The sequence below is a fragment of the Schistocerca cancellata genome, chromosome 4 (assembly GCF_023864275.1).
Source record: "Schistocerca cancellata isolate TAMUIC-IGC-003103 chromosome 4, iqSchCanc2.1, whole genome shotgun sequence".
Lineage (NCBI taxonomy): Eukaryota > Metazoa > Arthropoda > Insecta > Orthoptera > Acrididae > Schistocerca > Schistocerca cancellata.
In genome coordinates, this window is record NC_064629.1 from 168,366,706 (window position 1) to 168,388,946 (window position 22,241).

General features: G+C 42.6%; 1 protein-coding gene across 3 annotated transcripts in view; it reads left to right on the plus strand.

Annotated features, from left to right (window-relative positions):
- The window catches only part of LOC126185206 (adiponectin receptor protein), a 77,240-nt gene that overhangs the window by 22,550 nt on the left and 32,449 nt on the right, over nt 1-22,241 (plus strand). Inside the window, exon 1 of one of the 3 annotated variants that reach the window (XM_049928088.1) lies at nt 21,012-21,158. The exons of 1 other annotated variant lie outside the window; for it this stretch is intronic. In XM_049928088.1, the coding sequence (XP_049784045.1) occupies nt 21,150-21,158 (9 nt within the window). In that variant the 5' untranslated portion in view covers nt 21,012-21,149. Of the gene's footprint in view, nt 1-21,011; nt 21,159-21,685; nt 21,952-22,241 lie in introns of those variants that run through there. One more of the 3 variants, XM_049928089.1, reaches the window with a different exon arrangement.

Sequence of the window (22,241 nt, forward strand, 5' to 3'; positions counted from 1 at the left end):
GGGAGGTTGTGCTTTTAGTGGATGAGAAAGTGGGGAAAACTGCCATCTCTCACATAGGTGATTCACAATATTGGTGGGGAAGGAAACTTCAGATTTTTAATTTGGCTGCTGCTGGCACATAGGTCCATTTGTACAAACAAAATACCTGTATTTGAAAGTTTATTAGTGATGATATTTACTAATTGTTGAATGGTAAGCAGGAAGCCTTGCTGTAATAACAATATCCTCTTCACTAGTTTTTCATAGGTCTTTCGTTCTAAGACAGCCATCAAAATTTGCTCGTTTGGAGTGTTCAGATTTTATTTAATAAATAGCCGGTGGTTTTTGTCCACTAGCCACTCACTGTCACGTTTTTGGGGGGGGGGGGGGGGGGGGTTGGAGGGTTTGCCATTTTCAAGGAATAAATTGTGAGCTTTCATTTATTCTTTTGACTATTAAGATAATTGCTTGTCACATACATATTACACATGACCCTCCTGCAGTAAGGGTGTTCTTAATATTTCATAGAATGTTTAAAGTATGGTAAAAAAGGAGGGGGAGTATTTTGGTGTATGGTTTATATTACCTTTATAAAAGAGAATTTCTTTTTATTTCTGCATGAGAGAAAGGTGGTGGTATAATTCACGAATGACATTTTCAAACTGTCAAAGCCTGTTGTATCTTTTATTTTGGACTAATTTGTCATAGAGTATCATCAAGTTCACAAGTACTGGAAATAAGGCATTGAAGGACAATTGCTTAACATCGGATAAAAGTGAGCCATGAGCCCACTATTTTGAGTGTTATGGCTCAACAAATATACCTACTTCATACTCAGCACAGGAGACTCGTAACTCACTTAAATGTCTGTCAACGAACTGCCCTACTATGTTATATTTAGAGTACTACATACATACCCCACAAGTCACCATACACCCAGCATTGGGAAACTGCTGTAAATAGTGGGGGAGAATATATTATTGATGACTAAAGTCTCTGTTAATTGAATCTGTTGTGTTTATTAATCTTACAGGAAAACACTATGAACTTGTACACCAACCCAATCAGTACTAAATAAATCCTTTTATGACAGGCGGGACATGTGTCCCACATACAAATTTCTTGCACTGAGTTGACAGATTTGAAAGTCACAAATCTATGTGATGGTGCGATCTTTTTTTTTTAGAATAGTAATCACTGTAACTTTCTGGTGACTTGTGATTATATTCGGTTAGTAAAAGAATTACTTGGTGGCTGATGTTTATTTTCTTTTACTTGAATATAAATAAAGCAAATGTAAAACATTCCCTCTTGGGACATCATTGTTAACAATACTGATTGAACATGTGTCATAATGGGTGATGTTGCCTTATTTCATGACTGAAAAAAACTGACACTCTGCTACCAAAATAACAGTACTTACTTGCACTGGTCTTGTATTATTTCTTGGCACAGCAAAAGTAAACTCCAGATCTCGCTGTCGTCACCTGTTGTTACTGGACTGACATACTAATTAAAAATTGTATGTGCTGATAAAGAGAAGCAAAGAAATTGTGGACTGAGGGTTATGATTAGTGCACTTTCAAATTCGTGCAACAATGGTCCTCAGAAAATATTGCCAAGAATGGGAAGCAGACGATTACATATTTCATTAATTCTTCAATTGCGGTTCTTCCTTACATAATTATAGTTAAAGTAAACAACTCTACTACTAAATATTTATTTCATCTATAATATATAGTATTGTATCATTTGGCTGGCTCACAGATAGTTCAAAAGATGCCAACAGCTTCAAAGAAGCCTATCGCAGAGTTTGTAGGAAACATCTATGCTCCCTCAAGATGGATCTGCAGAAGCATGCAACCAGGAAATCTTAAGTCTCAAAAATGAAAATCCAGTACCCTCAAAAGGAACAGCAGAAATTAAATAATTTTGTATAAGTAATTAATGAAGCTGGGAAGAAAGTGTTACTAGTAGCTGTTCGTATACCAGTGCACTCGTTGACAAAAACCGTTGATCGTCTAGAAATCTTAATCAAGTGACTAAAGAAAACACTAAGAATTCAAACCCAAATGCTGTGCTCTCATCAAACGTTATTGCACCATATTTGCTTCATGTTTTATTGCATGACATTGGTAATAAACTCCACTCATTAATTATAGATGAGAGCACCACTGTGGAGGACACAGATTATCTATGTATTTGTGAGAGATAGTCCAGCATGGGAAAAGAGACAATAACTGTAGACTTTTTTGGGTTACTAGAGGTCGAGAAATCAATGGCTGTGATTTTGTATGAAGCACTTAAGTTGTAATCACAAAAGTTGTCAACATATGTAAATAAAATGCTGGTGATGGGAACGAACAGTGGTAGTAATTTATGTGGGATATGGAATTCAGTTTCTGCTGTATGCAGAAAAGATAATAATAAAATCCAACTAATTTGGTGCATTTGTCTTTTAGCTTACAATGCTGCATCACAGGCAGCTGAAGTGCTTCCTGTGAAACCTAGATTTCGGGTTCAGGGAAATTTACAATTGGTTTCATTCCAGCCCATTACAGAAACTAGAACACCAAATTTTATTTAAATTTCTCAATGATGATGATGATGATGATGATGATGATGATGATGATGATGATGATGAACCCCGTGGAGGCCCAGGAAAAGAATAGGCCTCCGGTACGTTCTGCCAGTCGTAAAAAGCGATGAAAAGAACAAACCACTAATAGGGCTAACCCCCCTTTTAGTGTGATTAGTTGGTTCAGGACAGAACTAATGAAGCCTCGGACAAGGGCTGTCATGATTGGGGATGACGCTTGAACCATATGCCCGTCCACAATGGTAACGACACTGCTAGCCACACGGAAAATGATTTAAATCCAAATAGAGGTGTTTTGCAAGATATGCTTCCTGCAACCACTCTAGAAGGAAAACAGACAGAGGATGAGATGGTCAGATGAAGTTAACAGACACCTCATGTTCTGTTATTACCAAGCAACAAACTTAGGAACCAACACAACTGGATACAGATCACAAGTATACACAACATTTATTACCAGATACCCAGAATTAAAATTTTTAACAGAAGAATGACTAGCTGATCAGATCCGTGTAATAATAAAAAAAAACAGGATACCCCAGTCAGAATTAGCAAACATCAAACAACAAGTACAACAAATACTGGAACAAAATAATGTGCAATCAGAAGAAGAAGAAGAAGAAGAAGAAGAAGAAGAAGAGAATACAGTAATGGACTCAAACATCCCAGAGCAAACAAACAAAGAACACCACCCCCCCAGGGGGTTCACAACTCTTTTGTGGACACGTGCGTAGCGAGCACGGGACCCCGAGCTAATGTGGCCCTCCTTCCTTTCCGGGCTGCATACCTTCCCTTTCCTCATCCTTCCCCCTCCCCCATCTTCGCGCCCCCCCCCCCCACCTCTGGCTCTTTCCTTCCCTTTCTCCCTCTCTGGGAGTATGGTTTGTGCCTACGTCTGGAGACGGACGCTCTAAACTGTTACACATTCCTTGCTTTCTATACTTGCAAGTCTTCGTCCTTCCTCTGTCCTTCTCTTTTCCTTCCCGCTTCTCTCTGCACTTTTCTCCGCTGCGGCGTTTGAGACCCCTCTTCTTTCCTTTCCCTTTCTCTTTTTTCCTCCCTGTGCGTGTCTGAAGGCCGACCCACGCACTTCCATGCGTAGCCGGTGACAGGGTAACGCGTAATTCCCCGCCCCGGGTAGACAGGTAGGACACGTACGTACCCCCTGGTAACGGCCAGGCCCAGGGAGGGGTGATTACGTGAGCTGATACCTTTCGAAAGTGCCGATTGGTCCCTCCGTCCGTTTGTCGGGAGGTGTGACCTGAGGTGTGAACAATCACCTAAGGCGGGAGTGCCCTCAGTGAGGGCCCCCACAAGGGAGGAGCGCGCCATCGGAGACGCTGGTAACCATGGGGGATTCTTCCGCAATGGTTTCCTCACCTTCCACTATGTCTGCTCACAAGCGTTAGTATACTGAGTCTCAGCCACAGACGGTTCTTCCATCGTTGCCACAGTTCCTTGTTGTTTCTCGGTCTGACGAAGGTCACGACTTCTCCACGGTCAACCCTTTCATTATTCAGAAAGGTGTCGACGCAATTGCAGGTCCTGTAAAGTCTTGTTCCAGATTACGGAATGGCACCCTGTTGTTAGAAACAGTCAGTGCCCTCCAGGCACAAAAATTGCTGCGTACTTCTCTGCTCCACACCTTCCCTGTCCGGGTGGAACCGCACCGTACCTTAAATTCCTCGCGTGGAGTCGTTTATACACGCTCCCTCGATGGATTGTCTGACGAAGAAATTCAGCACTACCTGACTGACCAGGGCGTAACGGCTGTTCATAGAGTTTTGAAAAGGGTTGACACGAACATTATTCCAACCCGCACTGTCTTCTTGACATTTGACAAAGTTCAACTCCCATCGAAAATCAAAGCAGGCTATGAGATAATTTCCGTTCGCCCTTATGTCCCAAACCCTACGCGTTGCTATCGGTGTCAGCGGTTCAATCACACCAGCCAGTCCTGTTCCAATCCGGCCAAATGTGTTACGTGTGGCAAGGATGCCCATGAGGGTGCTTGTCCACCTCCATCCCCTCGCTGCATCAACTGTATGGGTGACCACGCTGCTTCCTCTCGAGATTGCCCCGTTTTTAAGGACGAAAAGCTCATCCAGGAAATAAGAGTGAAGGAAAAGGTGTCGATCTTTGCTGCTCGAAAATTATACGCCAGTCGCCAGCCCACCGTGCCTCAGACAGGAGAATACAGCACTGTCCTTGCTTCTCCTCAGCCAACAAAGGAGGTGGCCACGCAGACTTACAACCTCACCTTTAGTGCCACGGTCATCAGATCGGCCAGCGCAAAGATCGCCCGTTCAACCTCACTACTTTTGCCTGCCCACTCTATGGCTCACCCTTCATCGGGTTCTGCTAAATCTCGAACCCAAAAGTCAGACACCAAGCCTTCCAAAAAAGAGCATACTCGTGAAGAGTTTTTACGTACCGCAACTTCCCAACCATCGGTTCCTCCTTCATCTAAACATCATACTTCTAAGAAGGCTACAAAGAAACCCAGTTCCTCTCCTTCTCCGCCAAGGCGTGTCCCATCTACAGCACCACCTGGCGGAAATCGCCCTCGGCAGTCTTCTGTGTCACCGAGGCGCACTGCTGGTGGCCGGTCAACCGGCCGATCGCTGGTGGCAGGAGCTGCTCCTGACCAACCTATGGATAAGGATCTTCTGCCTTCGGCTGAATGCCATTCCATGCTTTCGGTCGCTAGCTCCGAGCAGTCTTTGCGTTGACAGCAACTTTGGTCACATTCCTCCATTTTCTGTTCACCCCATGTCCATTATCCACTGGAATATCCGCAGCATTCGAGCCAATAGGGATGAATTGTCGATCCTCTTACGATCCTACTCGCCGGTCATCTTCTGTCTTCAGGAAACAAAGCTGCATCCCCATGACCGCTTTGTTCTCCCTCATTTTCAGTCCGTCCGATATGATCTCCCCTGTTGAACGCACTCCAGCCCATGGAGGACTCATGATTCTTCTCCATGATACTCTCCATTATCACCCAATCCCCTTAAACACTTCCTTCCAAGCTGTCGCCGTCCGTCTTTCCCTTTCCGGATACACGTTCTCTATTTGTACTGTATACATTCCATCGTCCACACCAATGGCACGAGCTGATCTCCTTCATCTTCTTGGTCAGCTTCCACCCCCCTATTTGCTGGTTGGGGACTTCAATGCCCACCACCCGCTTTGGGGATCTCCACATCCTTGTCCACGTGGCTCACTATTGCTAGACGTCTTCCACCAAGCGGATCTAGTTTGCCTCAACACTGGGATCCCTACATTTTTATCTTCTTCCACGACAAATTTATCTCATTTGGACCTTGCGGTCGGTACTGTTCCGCTAGCTCGGCGCTTTGAATGGTTCGCCCTTGATGATACACACTCGAGTGACCACTTTCCATGTGTCCTTAGACTGCAGCCTCAACTGCCATACATGCGCCCGCGACGATGGAAGTTTGCCCAAGCTGATTGGACACTTTTTTCGTCTCTAGAGACTTTCGATGACAGTCACTTTCCCAGCGTCGACGATGAGGTCACACATATTACCGACGTTATTCTTACGGCTGCGGAACATTCAATACCACGCACCTCCGAATTGCCCCGGCGCCCCCCAGTTCCTTGGTGGAACGAGGCATGCCGTGATGCAATACGTGAGCAGTGAAGTGCTCTCCGCGTTTTCCGCCACCATCGTACTTTGGCCAACTGTCTCCGCTATAAGCAGTTCCGTGCGCGATGCCGTCGCGTCATCCGCGATAGCAAGAAGGCAAGCTGGAAATTCTTTATTAGCTCATTTAACACCTTCACTCCCTCCTCGGAAGTTTGGAGTCGGCTTCGACGGTTCTCCGGCGCGCCTAATTTCTCCCTGGTCTCTGGGCTCACTGTCGCGCATGATACCTTAGTGGACCCCGTCGCAATTTCTAACTCGTTGGGTCAGCACTTTGCTGAGATTTCGAGCTCTTCAAATTACCCGCCAGCGTTTCTCCCGAAGAAACGTGCAGCGGAAGTGCGACCTCTTGCTTTCTCCTCTCAAAATCGCGAAAGCTATAATACTGTTTTCTCCATGCGGGAACTCCAACATGCACTCTCTTCTTCTCGCTCCTCCGCCCCAGGACCGGATGGTATCCACATCCAAATGTTGCTGCATTTATCAACCCATAGTCTGCATTACCTCCTTCGCCTTTATAATCGAATTTGGACCAACAGTACTTTCCCCAGACGATGGCGGGAAGCTATCGTCGTTCCCGTTCCGAAACCTGGAAAGGACAAACATCTCCCCTCTAGCTATCGCCCCATTTCTCTCACGAGTAGTGTATGTAAGGTTTTGGAGCGTATGGTGAATTACCGTCTAGCGTGGTGGCTGGAGTCCCGCAGTCTTTTAACACCTGCCCAATGCGGATTCCGAAAGCATCGTTCGGCCGTTGACCATCTTGTTGCTCTCTCCACTTATATCATGAACAATTTTCTCCGGAAACGCCAAACAGTAGCAATATTTTTTGATCTGGAGAGAGCATACGATACTTGTTGGAGGACAGTCATCCTCCGCACACTGTTCTCTTGGGGCTTTAGAGGTCGGCTGCCCCTTTTTCTTCGCGAATTTATGGCAGAGCGCACTTTTATAGTGCGGGTGAACACTTCTCTCTCCCGTACTTTCTCCCAAGAAAACGGGGTACCCCAGGGCTCCGTGCTGAGTGTTGTACTGTTTGCCATTGCCATCAATCCAATTATGGATTGTCTCCTTCCTGATGTCTCGGGCTCCCTCTTTGTGGACGATTTTGCGATCTACTACAGCTCTCAACGGACCAGCCTTCTTGAACGACGTCTTCAAGGATGTCTCAATCGCCTCTACTCTTGGAGCACCGAAACCGGCTTCCGTTTTTCTCCCCGTAAGACCGTTTGTGTTAATTTTTGGCGACGTAAGGAGTTTCTTCCGCCCTCCTTACATCTAGGTCCTGTCAACCTTCTGTTTTCAGACATCGCTAAATTCTTGGGTCTTATGTTTGACAGAAAACTATGCTCGTCCTCCCACATTTCGTATCTTTCGGCTCGCTGTCTGCGATCCCTCAACACCCTCCGTGTCCTGAATGGTACCTCCTGGGGAGCGGACCGAGTGGTCCTTCTCCGCCTCTATCGCGCCTTAGTGCGCTCGAAATTGGACTATGGAAGCATAGTCTACTCCTCAGCTCAGCCGTCTATTCTTCGGCGTCTCGACTCTATCCACCACCGTGGATTACGTTTAGTGTCTCGAGCTTTTTACACCAGCCCTGTGGAAAGCCTTTATGCTGAGACTGCTGAACCTCCGCTGTCCAATCGGTGAGCAGTCCTTCTGAGCCGTTATGCCAGCCATCTGTCTTCCATGCCTGCTAATCCTGCCCATGACATATTTTTCGACGCCTCCTTTGATGTAGGGTATGCAGGCCGCCCCTCCTCCCTACTACCACCGGGAGTCCGCTTCCGTCAACTGCTCCATTCTCTTTCCTTCCGCTTTCCTAAAACCTTCTTGACAACTTGGGGTACAGCACCGCCTTGGCTCCGTCCCCGGATCTGCCTGCTCCTTGACCTTTGTCGCTTTCCCAAGGATGGTACCCCTTCACTTGTTTATCGTCGGGCATTTGCTGCTCTATGTGCACAAATGACGGAAGCCACATTTATTTACACCGATGGCTCGAAAACATCGGTAGGTGTAGGGAGTGCCTATGTTGTTGGCGACACCCCAAATCACTTTCGGCTTCCCGACTAGTGTTCGGTCTATACTGCGGAGCTTTACGCTGTTCTCCAGGCTGTCCACTACATCCGCCGCCATCAGCGGATACAGTACGTTAGCTGCTCCGATTCTCTCAGCTCTCTCCTCAGTCTCCAAGATCTTTACCCTGTGCACCCTCTGGTCCACCGGATTCAGGACTGTCTGCGCTTGCTCCACCTGGGGGGCGTCTCGGTGGCGTTCCTCTGGCTCCCGGGACACGTAGGTATCTGCGGAAATGAGGCGGCCGATATTGCAGCCAAGGCTGCAGTCTCTCTTCTTCGGCCAGCTATTCCATCGATCTACGGAACGTTTTATGTCGTCGTGTTGTTCATTTATGGCACGCGCACTGGTCGACACTTCCCCAAAATAAATTGCGAGACGTGAAAACTCTTCCTTGTGCTTGGACCTCTTCCTCCCGAACGCGTCGTCGGGAGGAGGTAATTTTAACTAGTCTCCGGATAGGGCACTGTCTTTTTAGCCATCGACATCTTTTAAGCAGCGATCCTCCCCCACTCTGTCCCCACTGCTCTCAGTTGTGGACGGTAAGACACCGTTTAATTGAGTGCCCCTATTTTACTCCGTTACGCGCCCGTCTACAGCTGTCGCCTGATATATCGTCAATTTTAGCAGATGACACGCGATCGGCCGATCGCGTTCACGAGTTCATTCGTGCCAGTGAAATGACGTCAGTCACTTGAAGTTTTTTTTTTGGGACAACCAACCCCCTTCTGTAGTGAATTTTTAAGCCTTCCTTCTGCTTTTAGTTTCTCCAATTTTATGAATTTCGTTCCCATTGCTGCTCGTTTCCTTTTTCAGTTTTTTACTGCTTCCTAAGTCACAGACCGGGCGCTAATGACCTTAGCAGTTTTGCGCCCTAAAACCAAAACAAACAAAAAAAAAACCACGCATCAATTAAACAATCAGAGGAAAACGACATCTTAAGACGGCCACCAGAACAAGCGCAAATAGAACAGGAAGTGACAAATGTTAGATATAGAAGAAAAATTTCAGCTGACATATATAGAATACAAAGACACACAGACAGATATTAGACCATTCTTACATAGACCACCAAATAACCCACAAGTCGAAACAACAACAACAACAACAACAACAACAACAACAACAACAACAACAATCAACAGAATCATACACAACAAAATAAATGAAAATACAACTATGGAAGAGTTACAACTACTGGTTTATATAGGAGCACTCACTACACTAAATATACACACTAGGCAGAGATCAGAACCAACCAACACACAGAAGAAACCCACAAAACCAGCATGGCAACACAGGCTACAGCTCAGAATAGAAAAACTGAGAAAAGACATCGGACAGCTCACACAGTTTATAAGAAATGAAATATCAGACAAAAGATGAAAAAGGTTGGATAAAATTTCACAACAAGAAGCGATAGGGCAATTAGATGAAAAGAAGCAGAAATTACAAGCATTGGCCAAACGACTTAGAAGATACAAAAAAAGTGAAAATAGAAGGAAACAAAACCAAACACTCAACACAAACCAAGAGAGATTTTACCAAACAATAGATAACACACACATTAAAATAGACAATCCACCAAACATAACAGACATGGAACACTTCTGGAGCAACATATGGTCAAACCCGGTACAACATAACAGGCATGCATGGTGGATACAAGCAGAAACAGACACATACAAGATGATACCGCAAATGCCTGAAGTGATAATTTTGCAACATGAAGTCACCCAAGCAATTAATTCTACTCACAATTGGAAAGCCCCTGGAAAAGATAAAATAGCAAATTTCTAGCTAAAGTAGTTCACCTCAACACATTCACATCTAACTAAATTATTTAACAGTTACATTGCAGACCCATACACATTCCCTGATACGCTTACACATGGAATAACTTATCTGAAACCTAAAGATCAAGCACACACAGCAAACCCAGCTAAATATCGCCCCATAACATGCCTACCAACAATATACAAAATATTAACTTCAGTCATTACACAGAAATTGATAACACATACAACACAGAACAGAATTATAAATGAAGAACAAAAAGGCTGTTGCAAAGGAGCACGAGGATGTAAAGAGCAACTGATAATAGGTACAGAGGTGACATATCAAGCTAAAACTAAACAAAGGTCGCTACACTACGCATACATTGATCACCAAAAAGCTTTTGATAGTGTACCCCACTCATGGTTACTACAAATGTTGGAAATATACAAAGTAGATCCTAAATTGATACAGTTCCTAAACATAGTAATGAAAAATTGGAAAACCACACTTAATATCCAAACAAATTCAAATAATATCACATCACAGCCAATACAGATTAAGCGTGGAATATACCAAGGAGACTCATTAAGTCCTTTCTGGTTCTGCCTTGCTCTGAACCCACTAGCCAACATGCTGAATAATACAAATTATGGATACAATATTACTGGAACATACCTAAACAAAATCACACATTTGCTATATGTGGATGATCTAAAACTACTGGCAGCAACAAATCAACTCAACCAATTACTAAAGATAACAGAAGTATTCAGCAGTGATATAAATATGGCTTTTGGAACAGACAAATGTAAGAAAAATAGCATAGTCAAGGGAAAACACACTAAACAAGAATATTACATATTGGATAACCACAGAAACTGCATAGAAGCGATGGAAAAAAGATGCCTATAAATATCTAGGATACAGACAAAAAATAGTAATAGTTAATACAAATATTAAAGAAGAACTAAAAAAAAATATGGACAAAGACTAACAAAAATACTGAAAACAGAATTGACAGCAAGAAACAAGACAAAAGCTATAAATACTTATGCTATACCAATATTGACCTACTCATTTGGAGTAGTGAAATGGAGTAACACAGACCTAGAAGCAATCAATAAACTTACACGTTCACAATGCCACAAATATAGAATACATCACATACATTCAGCAAGTGAAAGATTCACATTAAGCAGAAAGGAAGGGGATTTATTGACATAAAAAACCTACATTATGGACATGAATATAATAGAGGGAAACATTCCACGTGGGAAAAATATATCTAAAAAGAAAGATGATGAGACTTACCAAACAAAAGCACTGGCAGGTCGATAGACACAAAAACAAACACAAACATACACACAAAATTCAAGCTTTCGCAACCAACGGTTGCCTCATCAGGAAAGAGGGAAGGAGAGGGAAAGACGAAAGGATTTGTGTTTTAAGGGAGAGGGTAAGGAGTCATTCTAATCCCGGGAGCAGAAAGAATACCTTAGGGGGGAAAAAAGGACAGGTAAACACTTGCTTGTGTCTGTGTATATGCGGATGGATGTGTGTGTGTGTGTGTGTGTGTGTGTGTGTGTGTGTGTGTGTGTGTGACGTCAGTCACTTGAAGTTTTTTTGGGACAACCAACCCCCCTCTGTAGTGAATTTTTAAGCCTTCCTTCTGCTTTTAGTTTCTCCCCCCTAAGGTAAGTCTTTCTGCTCCCGGGATTGGAATGACTCCTTACCCTCTCCCTTAAAACCCAAATCCTTTCGTCTTTCCCTCTCCTTCCCTCTTTCCTGATGATGCGAAAGCTTGAATTTTGTGTGTATGTTTCTACATTATGGACAGGTAGACAATTCAAGAAAATTCTTTCTAGAACGAGCAGAAACTAGCAAAATACACAAAGCAATCACTCATAAATAAATCGGCTACACCACTGCAATTTCATAACCGCTTCTACAACCCTTTAGATCACATAACATCAACAGATACGCAGAAAGTAAATTGGAAAAAGAAAACACTACATGGCAAGCACCCGTATCATCTAACACAGCCACACATCGATCAAGACGCATCCAACACATGCCTAAGAAAAGGCAATATACACAGTGAGACGGAAAGATTCATGATTGCAATACAGGATCAAACAATAAACACCAGATATTACAGCAAGCATATTATTAAAGATCCCAACACCACAACAGATAAATGCAGACTTTGCAAACAACAAATAGAAACAGTAGATCACATCACAAGTGGATGTACAGTACTAGCAAATACAGAATACCCCGGAAGACATGACAATGTAGCAAAAAAAAATACATCAACAGCTTGCCTTACAACATAAACTTATAAAACAACACGTTCCCACATACAAGTATGCACCACAAAATGTACTGGAGAATGATGAATACAAATTATACTGGAACAGGACCATTATAACAGATAAAACAACACCACATAACAAACCTGCCATCATACTCACCAATAAAAAGAAGAAAGTAACAAAACTAATCGAAATATCCATACCCAATACAACAAATATACAAATGAAAACAGGAGAAAAAAATTGAAAAATACATCCAACTGGCTGAGGAAGTCAAAGACATGTGGCATCAGGATAAAGTTGACATCATACCAATTACACTATCAACTACAGGAGTCATACCACACAATATCCACCAGTACATCAACGCAATACAGCTAAATCCAAATGTATACATACAACTACAGAAATCTGTAATTACTGATACATGTTCAATCAGCCGAAAGTTCCTAAATGCAATATAACATATACCGTACAGTTAAAAGGAAGTCACGCTTGATCAAGGTCCGCGTCACTTTCCATTTTTGACCAGACATAACGTCTGAGGAAAGAAAGTAGTAGTAGTAGTAATAATAATAATAATAATAATAATAATATGAAAACATTTCAGTTTTTTTAGCTCTAAACACAGCCAGGTGGCTAAGTAGGTATAACATAGTAAACAAAATATTTGAGCTCTATGAAGAATTAAAATCACATTTAAATACTGTGGTAGACAAAGAAAAATGCGTTATGCCAAGGACTAAATGAGATGTTGCAAGATGGTGTCAGATATGTATAGTTAACATTTCTGAAACACATTCATTTTGAAGTAACTAAAATCAATCTAATTTGTCAGCACACAAATATCAAAATTGTACATGTCTGTGATGGTAATGAATGTCACTTGTGTTGCTAGCTAGAATGGTTTACAAAGCAGTGCAAAATTGTTCGCAAGAAATAATTGTTTCTGTTGAAGATGATCTATTGTATCTAGATAATAAAGGTACTGACCTACGTTCAGAATATTATAATGCATTGTCAAAAATTGAGTTCAAAGTGAGTAAGTTGCTTAAATTGCAGATCAGAGCAAAGCAGTTTAGATATTAATTCAACTACTTCAAAAAAGGTTGCCCACAAACTTGAATCCCTTTAAGTCCAGTATTTCAGTCCTAAGATATGCTTGTCACAAGCATCAAAAGTGAATGTCAAAGATCTGCCATTCATAGATATTTACATAACAAATCCTCCCTGCAGTGTGGGGGGCTAGAATAGACTTGCGGTCCTTCCTTGCCTGTCAAAGAGGCAACTAGTAGGAGTCTTTCTTATTGGCTCAAGTTTATCTTAGTCTTGTGACTGTTCTTGAGATTTCTTAAGTTTTCCTCTTTTCAGTTCTTAACACTTTTCCCCCTCACATTTTTTGGCTTTTTACATTCTGGTCTCTTTTTTGAGTTTTGACCTAGACTTTTCAAATTTTAGTTAGGATTGTGTAGCATCGGGGCAGATGATCTGCAATGAAAGGGATCAAACTTAATGGTGGCCATGCCAACACAGTTGTCTCATCACTCAGGAACAGTGATTTTAATGCAGGAGTTTATAATTGTAAGGCATTTATGTCATTGACCATGCCTCAGGATGAGAGCCCGGCAAGGAGAAATGGAAGTAGCCAGTTTGCTTTGTTCTGGGTGTGTTCCTGCACTGACAGTGGCTCTTGCTTCAATGAAGCCAATGTTTTTCATTGAATATACTGAAGATCAGTTTGGGGAGGTTACAGCAAAAGAGAAACTGAGAAATGGACCTTTGCTGATCAGAACATCACACGCTTAACCAGTCATGAACACTTCTGGCTTGTGTTAAGTTCTGAGGTATACCATTCACCATGTCTCCTCCTAATGAGCTCGGTAGAATTCAAGGTGTTATGTTCCATCAGGACCTAAAGTTACAAACTGATGAAGAGTTGGTACTACCTGGTGCAGTGTGGAGTCTATTTTGCTTGCTGCGTCCAGAAGGTACCCAAGGATAATAGTGGACACTGGAGCTTTTATCCTAGCCTTTGATGGGAACATTTTGCCTGAGAAGGTTAAGGTCATAGTTTATAAGTGTGATGTCAGGCCTTACTTTCCTCCTCTGGTGAGATGTTTTAAGTTCCAAAGGTTTGGACACATGTCGTCCTGCTGTTCCAATGAGGCTGTCTGTGGTGCATGTGGACGGGTGTCCCAAGAGGGCAGCCCTGGCGACCAACCCCCTCCATGTGTCAACTGTCCAGAACCGCACCATCTTTGTTACCGTAATGTTCATTGTTTAAGAGGGAGAATTCCACCTATCTTATCAAGATACATGGAAAAGGTTTGAAGCACTTCATCTCACACACACACACACACACACACACACACACACACACACACACACCTATAGCACCAGTGGTTCCCCCACTATTGGTGTGGCCAGAGATGCCTAGCCATTCTATGGCATCAGGGATGAGCACACCTGTCAAGGTTCCCCCTCTAAGACAAGGACCAGCAGCCACAGGCTGAGGGCTGAAGAAAAGTACAATTCTCATCACTTCCAGAAGATAAAATGGGGAAATCTTCACAGAAGTTGAAGTCTTAGGAGGACAAGAAGGAAAGTAAATTACTTTCTGAGGCTTCAGATGTTCTGCTCCCAAGCCCTACAGTAGTCGAGCCTATGCACATGGATGACAGATCACACAATCAGGTGGACCTCAATCTGGTAAGAAAGTAATCTTATCCATATTTTGTATTCTCAACTTTCTCAGACCTGACACCAACACTCCTTCAATGGAACCGTAACACCTACGATCGTCATTTGACCGAACTCGGCAATTTAATGGCTACTTACTCCATAATAGGCATAGCACTTCAGGAAACACTGTTTACGACAACATAACTATCTGTTCTGAAAAACTACCAACCCTACTGTACAAATCGTGTTAATGTCGAGAGAGCGTCCGTTGGGGTCTGTACCCTCATGTGTACTGGTACTTCCAGAGAGCAGGTGCCCCTTACCATTGCTCTAGAGGCCATGGCCATTAGTGTCTACATATCAATTCAGTTGACAATATGTAATGTTTATGTACCCCCAAATGGACCTTTCCAATTCCACGATCTGTTAGTCAGTGGAACAGCTATCTACCTTCCCTTCATCTTATTGGGGGACTTAAATGCCCGTAATACCCTGTGGGGTAGTGACACTGTCTCATTGATGCCAAGATACTAGAACACCTTTCAGAAATGGATGTCTGCTTACTCGACACTGGAGCTGCAACCCATTTCTGTGTGGCCCACGGAACATTATCAGCTATTGATCTCACAGCTTGTAGCCTGAGTATCTTCCCCCAGATTCAGTGGCGCATCCATAGTGATCTTTGCAACAGCAACCATTTTCCTATTATTCTCTCCCTCTCCCCTCCCAGACATCTGGAACATGCTGAACATTTGTTGCTATGGAAAGTTGATTGGCGGGATTTCTCATATGCAGCCGCTTTTCCAGCCAGTTGTGTGATCGACAAATCGATACAGGATACTATTGATACTATTAATCATACTACAACAGCAGTGATAACCTACTCCACAGACTCATCGTGATGACCACTGGTGCAGTGGTGGTCTGAAGGTAAAGCCACAGCTATCAGGAACACCACATGGCACTTCAGAAGTACAAGTGCCACCCGTCTATGGATAATCTGATAGCATTCGAGGGACTCTGGGCAAAAGCATGGCTTTTAATAAAGAAAAGGATGCAGGAGTGTTGGGAGCAATATGTCATTTATGTGATCCCACACCCCATTGCCCCAGATATGGACTAAACTCCGCTGCATTTGTGGCCGTCCACGATCCATCGCGGTTCGTGGCATCCTTGTCAGTGGTAACATCTGCACTGATCCCGTGGTACTTGCCAAATGTTTTGTGGCACACTTTACTGAGGTGTCCACTTGCAGTCATTCCCAGCCTCATTTCGTGACCCGGAAACATCTTGTAGAACACTGCCCGCTATCTTTCCATGCACACGGCTCTCTATGATACATTGTCCCTTTTTGTGAATGGGAGCTTTGCAGCACTTTGGCAGTGTTTTGCGATATGGCTCCTGGACCCAACAAAATCCCCAACCAAATGCTCAAACATCTTCGTGCCTACAGCATGAAACACACCCTCGGGCTTTTTAATATCATTGGCGGGAGGGAGTATTTCCATCTCGATGGTGGGAAGGTATTATTATTCCTGTCCTCAAACTGGTAAAGGACCCATATATTTTAACTAACTACTGACAAGTCTCTCTAATGAATGGGCTGTGAAAGCTATTCGAACAAATGGTCGACCACCGTCTTTGTGGGTCCTTAAAGACGGAGGGCATATATAAAGATTCCAAAGTGGCTTTTGGGCCCACCACAAATCGCCTGGTTCTTTTGGAATCTGCAGTGTGCAATGCTTTTGTGCATCACCATCTGATTGCTGTGTTATTTGACCTACTGAAGGGATAAGATACCACCTGGCGACATCACATCCTGTCTTCACTGCATAAGTGGGATTTACGGGCAGTTTACCCACATTTATCCAGAAATACCTAGGTCTTTTTTCTTTTTCCTTTGGGTTCGGATAGATTAGACTCTCAGCAACCAATATGTACAGGAAACTGGAATTCCTCATGGGTTGGTTCTGAGTATAATGCTCTTTGCTATTGCCATCAATGATATTGTAAATGCAGTGGGCCCTAAAATCTCTGCGTCACTGTGTGTGGGTGGTCTTTGCCTGTACCGTGCCTCTGCATTACTGTGCACTACTGAGCACCACCTTCAGTGAGCTCTCTGAAGAGTTCATGACTGGGCCTTGAATCATGGCTATCAATTTTCCCCGGAAAAAAAGAATTATGCATTTTTGTCGACTCCAGATGTGCACCTGCACCCAGAAATTGATCTTGCTGATAAGTTACTTGAACTTGTTGAAACTTTCAAATTCATCCTGTAGATCATGTGCTGACTCAAAATGCTGCTCCATAGATTGTGATCTTGTGCACTTTGGATCCAGTTGTCATGGACTCCTAGCTGGCAAAAGTCTTTCTGTAGCTCGTCCTCCCATCGCTTTCTGGGTTTTCCCATAAGTACGGCTTTTGCCCAAGCTTGTCACTCTCCCAAACACTATGTTGAAGAGTAGTGTGATAATACATCAGCTTGTCATAACTCTTGGCTGACCTCAAATTCTTTAGAGTTTTCCTCCCACTTTTATTTGTCATTTTGTGCTGGTGATTAGTTTATATGGGAATTCCATCTCCATTAGGCCTGTTCGAAGTCTATAAAAAGCTGATGTTTATCCACATTACATTCATAACACTTTTCCATTATTTGCCTTACAGTGAAGATCTGGTTATCTGTTCATCTGCTTCATCAAAACACACAGTGGTAGTCTCAAAGTACTTCTTCTGTAAGTGAAGAAAGTCTCATACAAATGACTTTGGCTAATGCATTGTATACAGCACTGAATAAAGTGATACCATGGTAATTTTCAGTTTGCTTTATCCTTTTCAATTTGGTAAAAAATGGTCAGGATCCACTGGTTTGGCATCACTTCCTTTTCCCAGGTTTCAACAATCAGTTGGACATATCTTGTCATATATTCACCTCCACCCCTGATAACCTCTGCTGAAATGTTGTAGTGGTAGGCGAATTCAATGCAAAAATGGGAAAAAGGAGCCTTTAGAGAAACAGTAGGAAATGAGTCTGCATGAGATGCCGAATGAAAACAGACAGGGACTTCCAGACTTTGCGATGGGCAATGCGCAGTGATAGTGAAGAGTATGTTACTACAAAGAAGGAACATAAGGAAAGCCACATGGTGCTCACCAGATGGATTAATTAAATTGACCATTTAGTAATTGAAATGAGACATGCGTCTGACATTGTTGAAGTTGATAGCTGCAGGAGGCTGCCTGCAACTCGGATCATTATATGGTGAGAGTGAAACACAAAGTATAGCTGCCTTTAGAGCCAGAGTGAAGAGAGAAGCTCCACGAAGATACAATGTATCCAAATTAAAAGAGAAGGGAGTATCTGAAAAGTATGAAACAGAACTGCAGAAGTAGTTTGAAGCCAAACAAAGCTGGGCTGTGGAAAGCATTGAAGGGGAATATGATGAAAGATGTTCTACAAGGAACTGCAGAAGTAAATTGAGGTAGAGAAGAAACGGTCGAAAGGGCAGGATGGTTTGTTGAAGGTTGTAAAAAAGGCGATGGCAGAGAGAATGATGCAAGAAAGAAAATGATAAACAGGGCAACAAGAGCTCATACGGCAGAATTCATGAAGAAAACGAAAGACAAGAATTAGAGAAGAAATGGGTTGTAGAGCTAGAAGAAGAATATAACGACCAAGAAGAGAGTTCAGGAATTGAAGAAAGGCTTTTAACCATCTACTGTATTCTGTAGAGATAAAGAAAGAAATTTTATTAGTGGAGAACAGATTTTAACCAGTGGTCTGAATATTTCAGTGAGCTGTTGAACTTGGAAACGTTTGAACCACTCAAAAACTCGCATACTTAATAAACAGTCTTCGCAATGCACATCTTTTAGCAGGAGACAATTTGTTGCACATTTCTTTCCAGCAAAACGCAATAACAGTCACATCCAACTGAGAATACGTCCATCAGTCGTTCATCTTTGGCGCACGCGTAGTTGCTCTGTGACAGTATCAGTCCAGTTATTTTATACACACGCCTCGTATGTGGTTTCAAACAGGCTATGTGTAAGGGAAACAGTACCAGAAATTTTTGCAATCAATAACGTGTGATTTTATACACGAAATTAAGACTTGTAAGTAATTCAAAAGGGGAAGCAGGTTCAAAGCAGTGTCGAACTGAATAAATTCCCAGTATCATCTCTGCAAAATTTCAGAGTTCTTCCTCCACAGTGCTGAAACTTCCATCTGCATACATCACTGTTATCAGCTGACAGAGAGGGTGGCGCAACTGTTTATTTTTGCTCTCCTGATCGCAATATTATTTTTCTTGCTCCACTCGGTAAAGTACTACCGCATGCCCCACTCAAAGAGTGTAAAGTGTACGTGACGCTGCCCGTGATAGTCCAGGAACCGCATCGTCATTCAATAGATGTACGAGGGGAAGTCAAAAAGTAAAGGGACTTCCGCAGTTTCTTTCCGTATGGCTTGTTAACACTGCTAGTATACAGTGCTGAAGTATTGTTGCCTGTAACAGTTCTATATAACTGTTACTCTTGTAACCGCATTAGTCGTCGTATTGAAGCAGACTGTGAAACATGGCAGCTCTGTTGTCGTTGTGCACTAAGGAGGAAATGAGGGCAGTGATTCGCAGTTTGTTTGCAGAAATTATTCGTCGAATACAAGCGCATTATAGTGACAGCTGCTTATGGCGAAGCAAGATCTACGAATGGATAGAGCGCTTCAAACAAGGAAGAACTTCTCCATGCGACGAGGAAAGATCGGGCAGGCCATAGACGTCAGCAACTCAGGACAATTTGGAAGTCGTTGAGGATATGTCGTAAACATTTGGCCCGTTATCATGGCGAGGAGATGGATTTTTACAGCAAATCGTTGCTGTTGACGAAACGTGGGTGCACCATCACGAACCGGAAAGTAATACTGCGAGCATAGTTTCGAAGCACCCATCATCACCAGAAGTTAAGAGTATTTAAACGTCAACCATCAGCTGGTAAGGTTATGTTAACGCTATTCTGGGACATGGAAGGTGTGGTAGCCGTTAATTTTACCGCAAGAACTGTGAACTGTGAGAACTATTGTGATGTGTTGCGAAGAAAACTGAAACCTGCAATCAGATCCAAACATCGAGGAAAACAGCGAAAAAGTGTTATCATACAGCAAGATGCCGCGCTCGCCGACATTCCAAACAGATGGCCGAAACAGAGAATTGGAAGTGCTGGAAACACCCGCCATGCAGTCCAGACCTGGCTCCAAGCGATTTCCATACATTTGGACCATTGAAGGAAACTCAGGGGAAGACGATTCGCAGCCGATGCAGAAGTCATTAATGCCGTGCCGTGCCGTGCTACCGAATCAGATAATTATGAAACGCTGGACAAAGTGCGTTGAAGCGCAGAGAAGTAAAAAAAATGTATGTTTCAGTTTTCCATCATTGGAATAAATATTTATTTCCTCGAGAGGCCCTTTACTCTTTGACTTCCCCTCGTATTAATGTGCACCACAACGCGGCACGAAAGTCGCTTCGCAGTGCCTGGGTACTCAAGGTTTCGGATTAGATCGCTGAGGTTGGTCCGTTAAAGTACCGCTAATAGGGTGTACCACTTCGGAAATCTGCGTTTGAAAAGAAAAAGAAAAAAAAAATTCGCGGTCGATATATGGAATTAATATGATGGAAAGGGATATTTATAGTGTAAAACAAAATACTGATACTTGCAAGTTAGTTGTGGGCTGAGATTATTTTTCTTACTGCCGTTTTTATCGCGATGATTTTGCAACGCCTCGAAATAATTGGCAGGCGCGTCCAAACAGTTAAAAGTTGCGCAGATCCGGATGTGCCCTGTGTACGGCAAGCTGGTCATAGTTCAGTAGGATGACGTGCACGTGTCCATCAACAGAAACATTCAGAGAGCTTATCATGTCACGTCAGTTTCACATGTGCATATTGCAAGGCATTAGTAGCTCGCTGCATTCAATTCCTGACTTTGAAAGCGGTTGGATAATAGCTTCACATCAGAACAGTCTCACCTGCAGTATACTCTATAACCGGAACACATGAATACAGTTGAGTTCTTTCAAGGATTCGAATTTGAGTGGCAGGAGCTAAGGCACAATAACCTATCTGGCCCCTACTTCTCCTAGTTTTATACAGTCGTTAGACTTTAAATATTCATATTTATAAATGTTCTGCAGTTTCTAATTGCTAAGTTTTCCAGTGGTTATTCACTGACAGTATAATTAAACAATAATTGGTTTTTCCACGTATTTAGTGAAATAAATTACCTTTATGAATTTTTAGGGTCAGTTGGCTGTCACTGCATAGTGTTGATCCTCTGTAGGTCTTCCTGCATTTTAGTAAAATTTTGTGCCGAGGTCCTTATACAGAACAGTGTAATCTACAGACAACTTCTTGGAGTTCCTAGCATTAACCACCATAATAAATTATTTCATTATCCAGCCAGTTTCAAAGTCAGGTGATGTACAACATATTCAGTTCTGTACATATGTGGGTACTACATAAATAGTATGTGTAACACATGGTGAGAAAATAATAAATAGGGTGAAAATTTCAAAACTTTTTTTCTCTATATATTGATGAGAATTTAGACTGGAAAAAGCACATTTTGGAACTCTGAAAACTACTACTTAATTCAGCCACATTTGCTTATAGTTTCATCGCAAATCTTGGGCCGAGAGAAATCAGTATGTTGACGTATTTTGCACATTTTCAGTCAACAGTGTCATATGGAATAATGTTGTAGGGTAATTCATCTTTAAAGAATTCTGCGTAGTTTAAGGACCTCCTGTAAGAATGTGTGGTGCTCACCCATGATCACCTTGTTGACATCTGTTTGAGGTGGGCATTCTACCTACTGCTTCACTTTATATTTATTCCTTCATTAAGTTTGTTATTAATGAATCCTCTGCAGTTCAAAAGGGACAATAATGTACATAATTACAATACCAGAAGGAAAAGTGTCATTCATTACTCCAATTGAAGGTTGTCTTTAGCACAAAGGGGTACAAAATGCTGCAACTAAAGTTTTTGATCACTTACCCAATGATATAAAATGTTTGACAGCAAAGTAAAATTTGAAAATAAACTGAAAAGTTTCTTCTTGACAACTCCTACGGAATAGAATAATT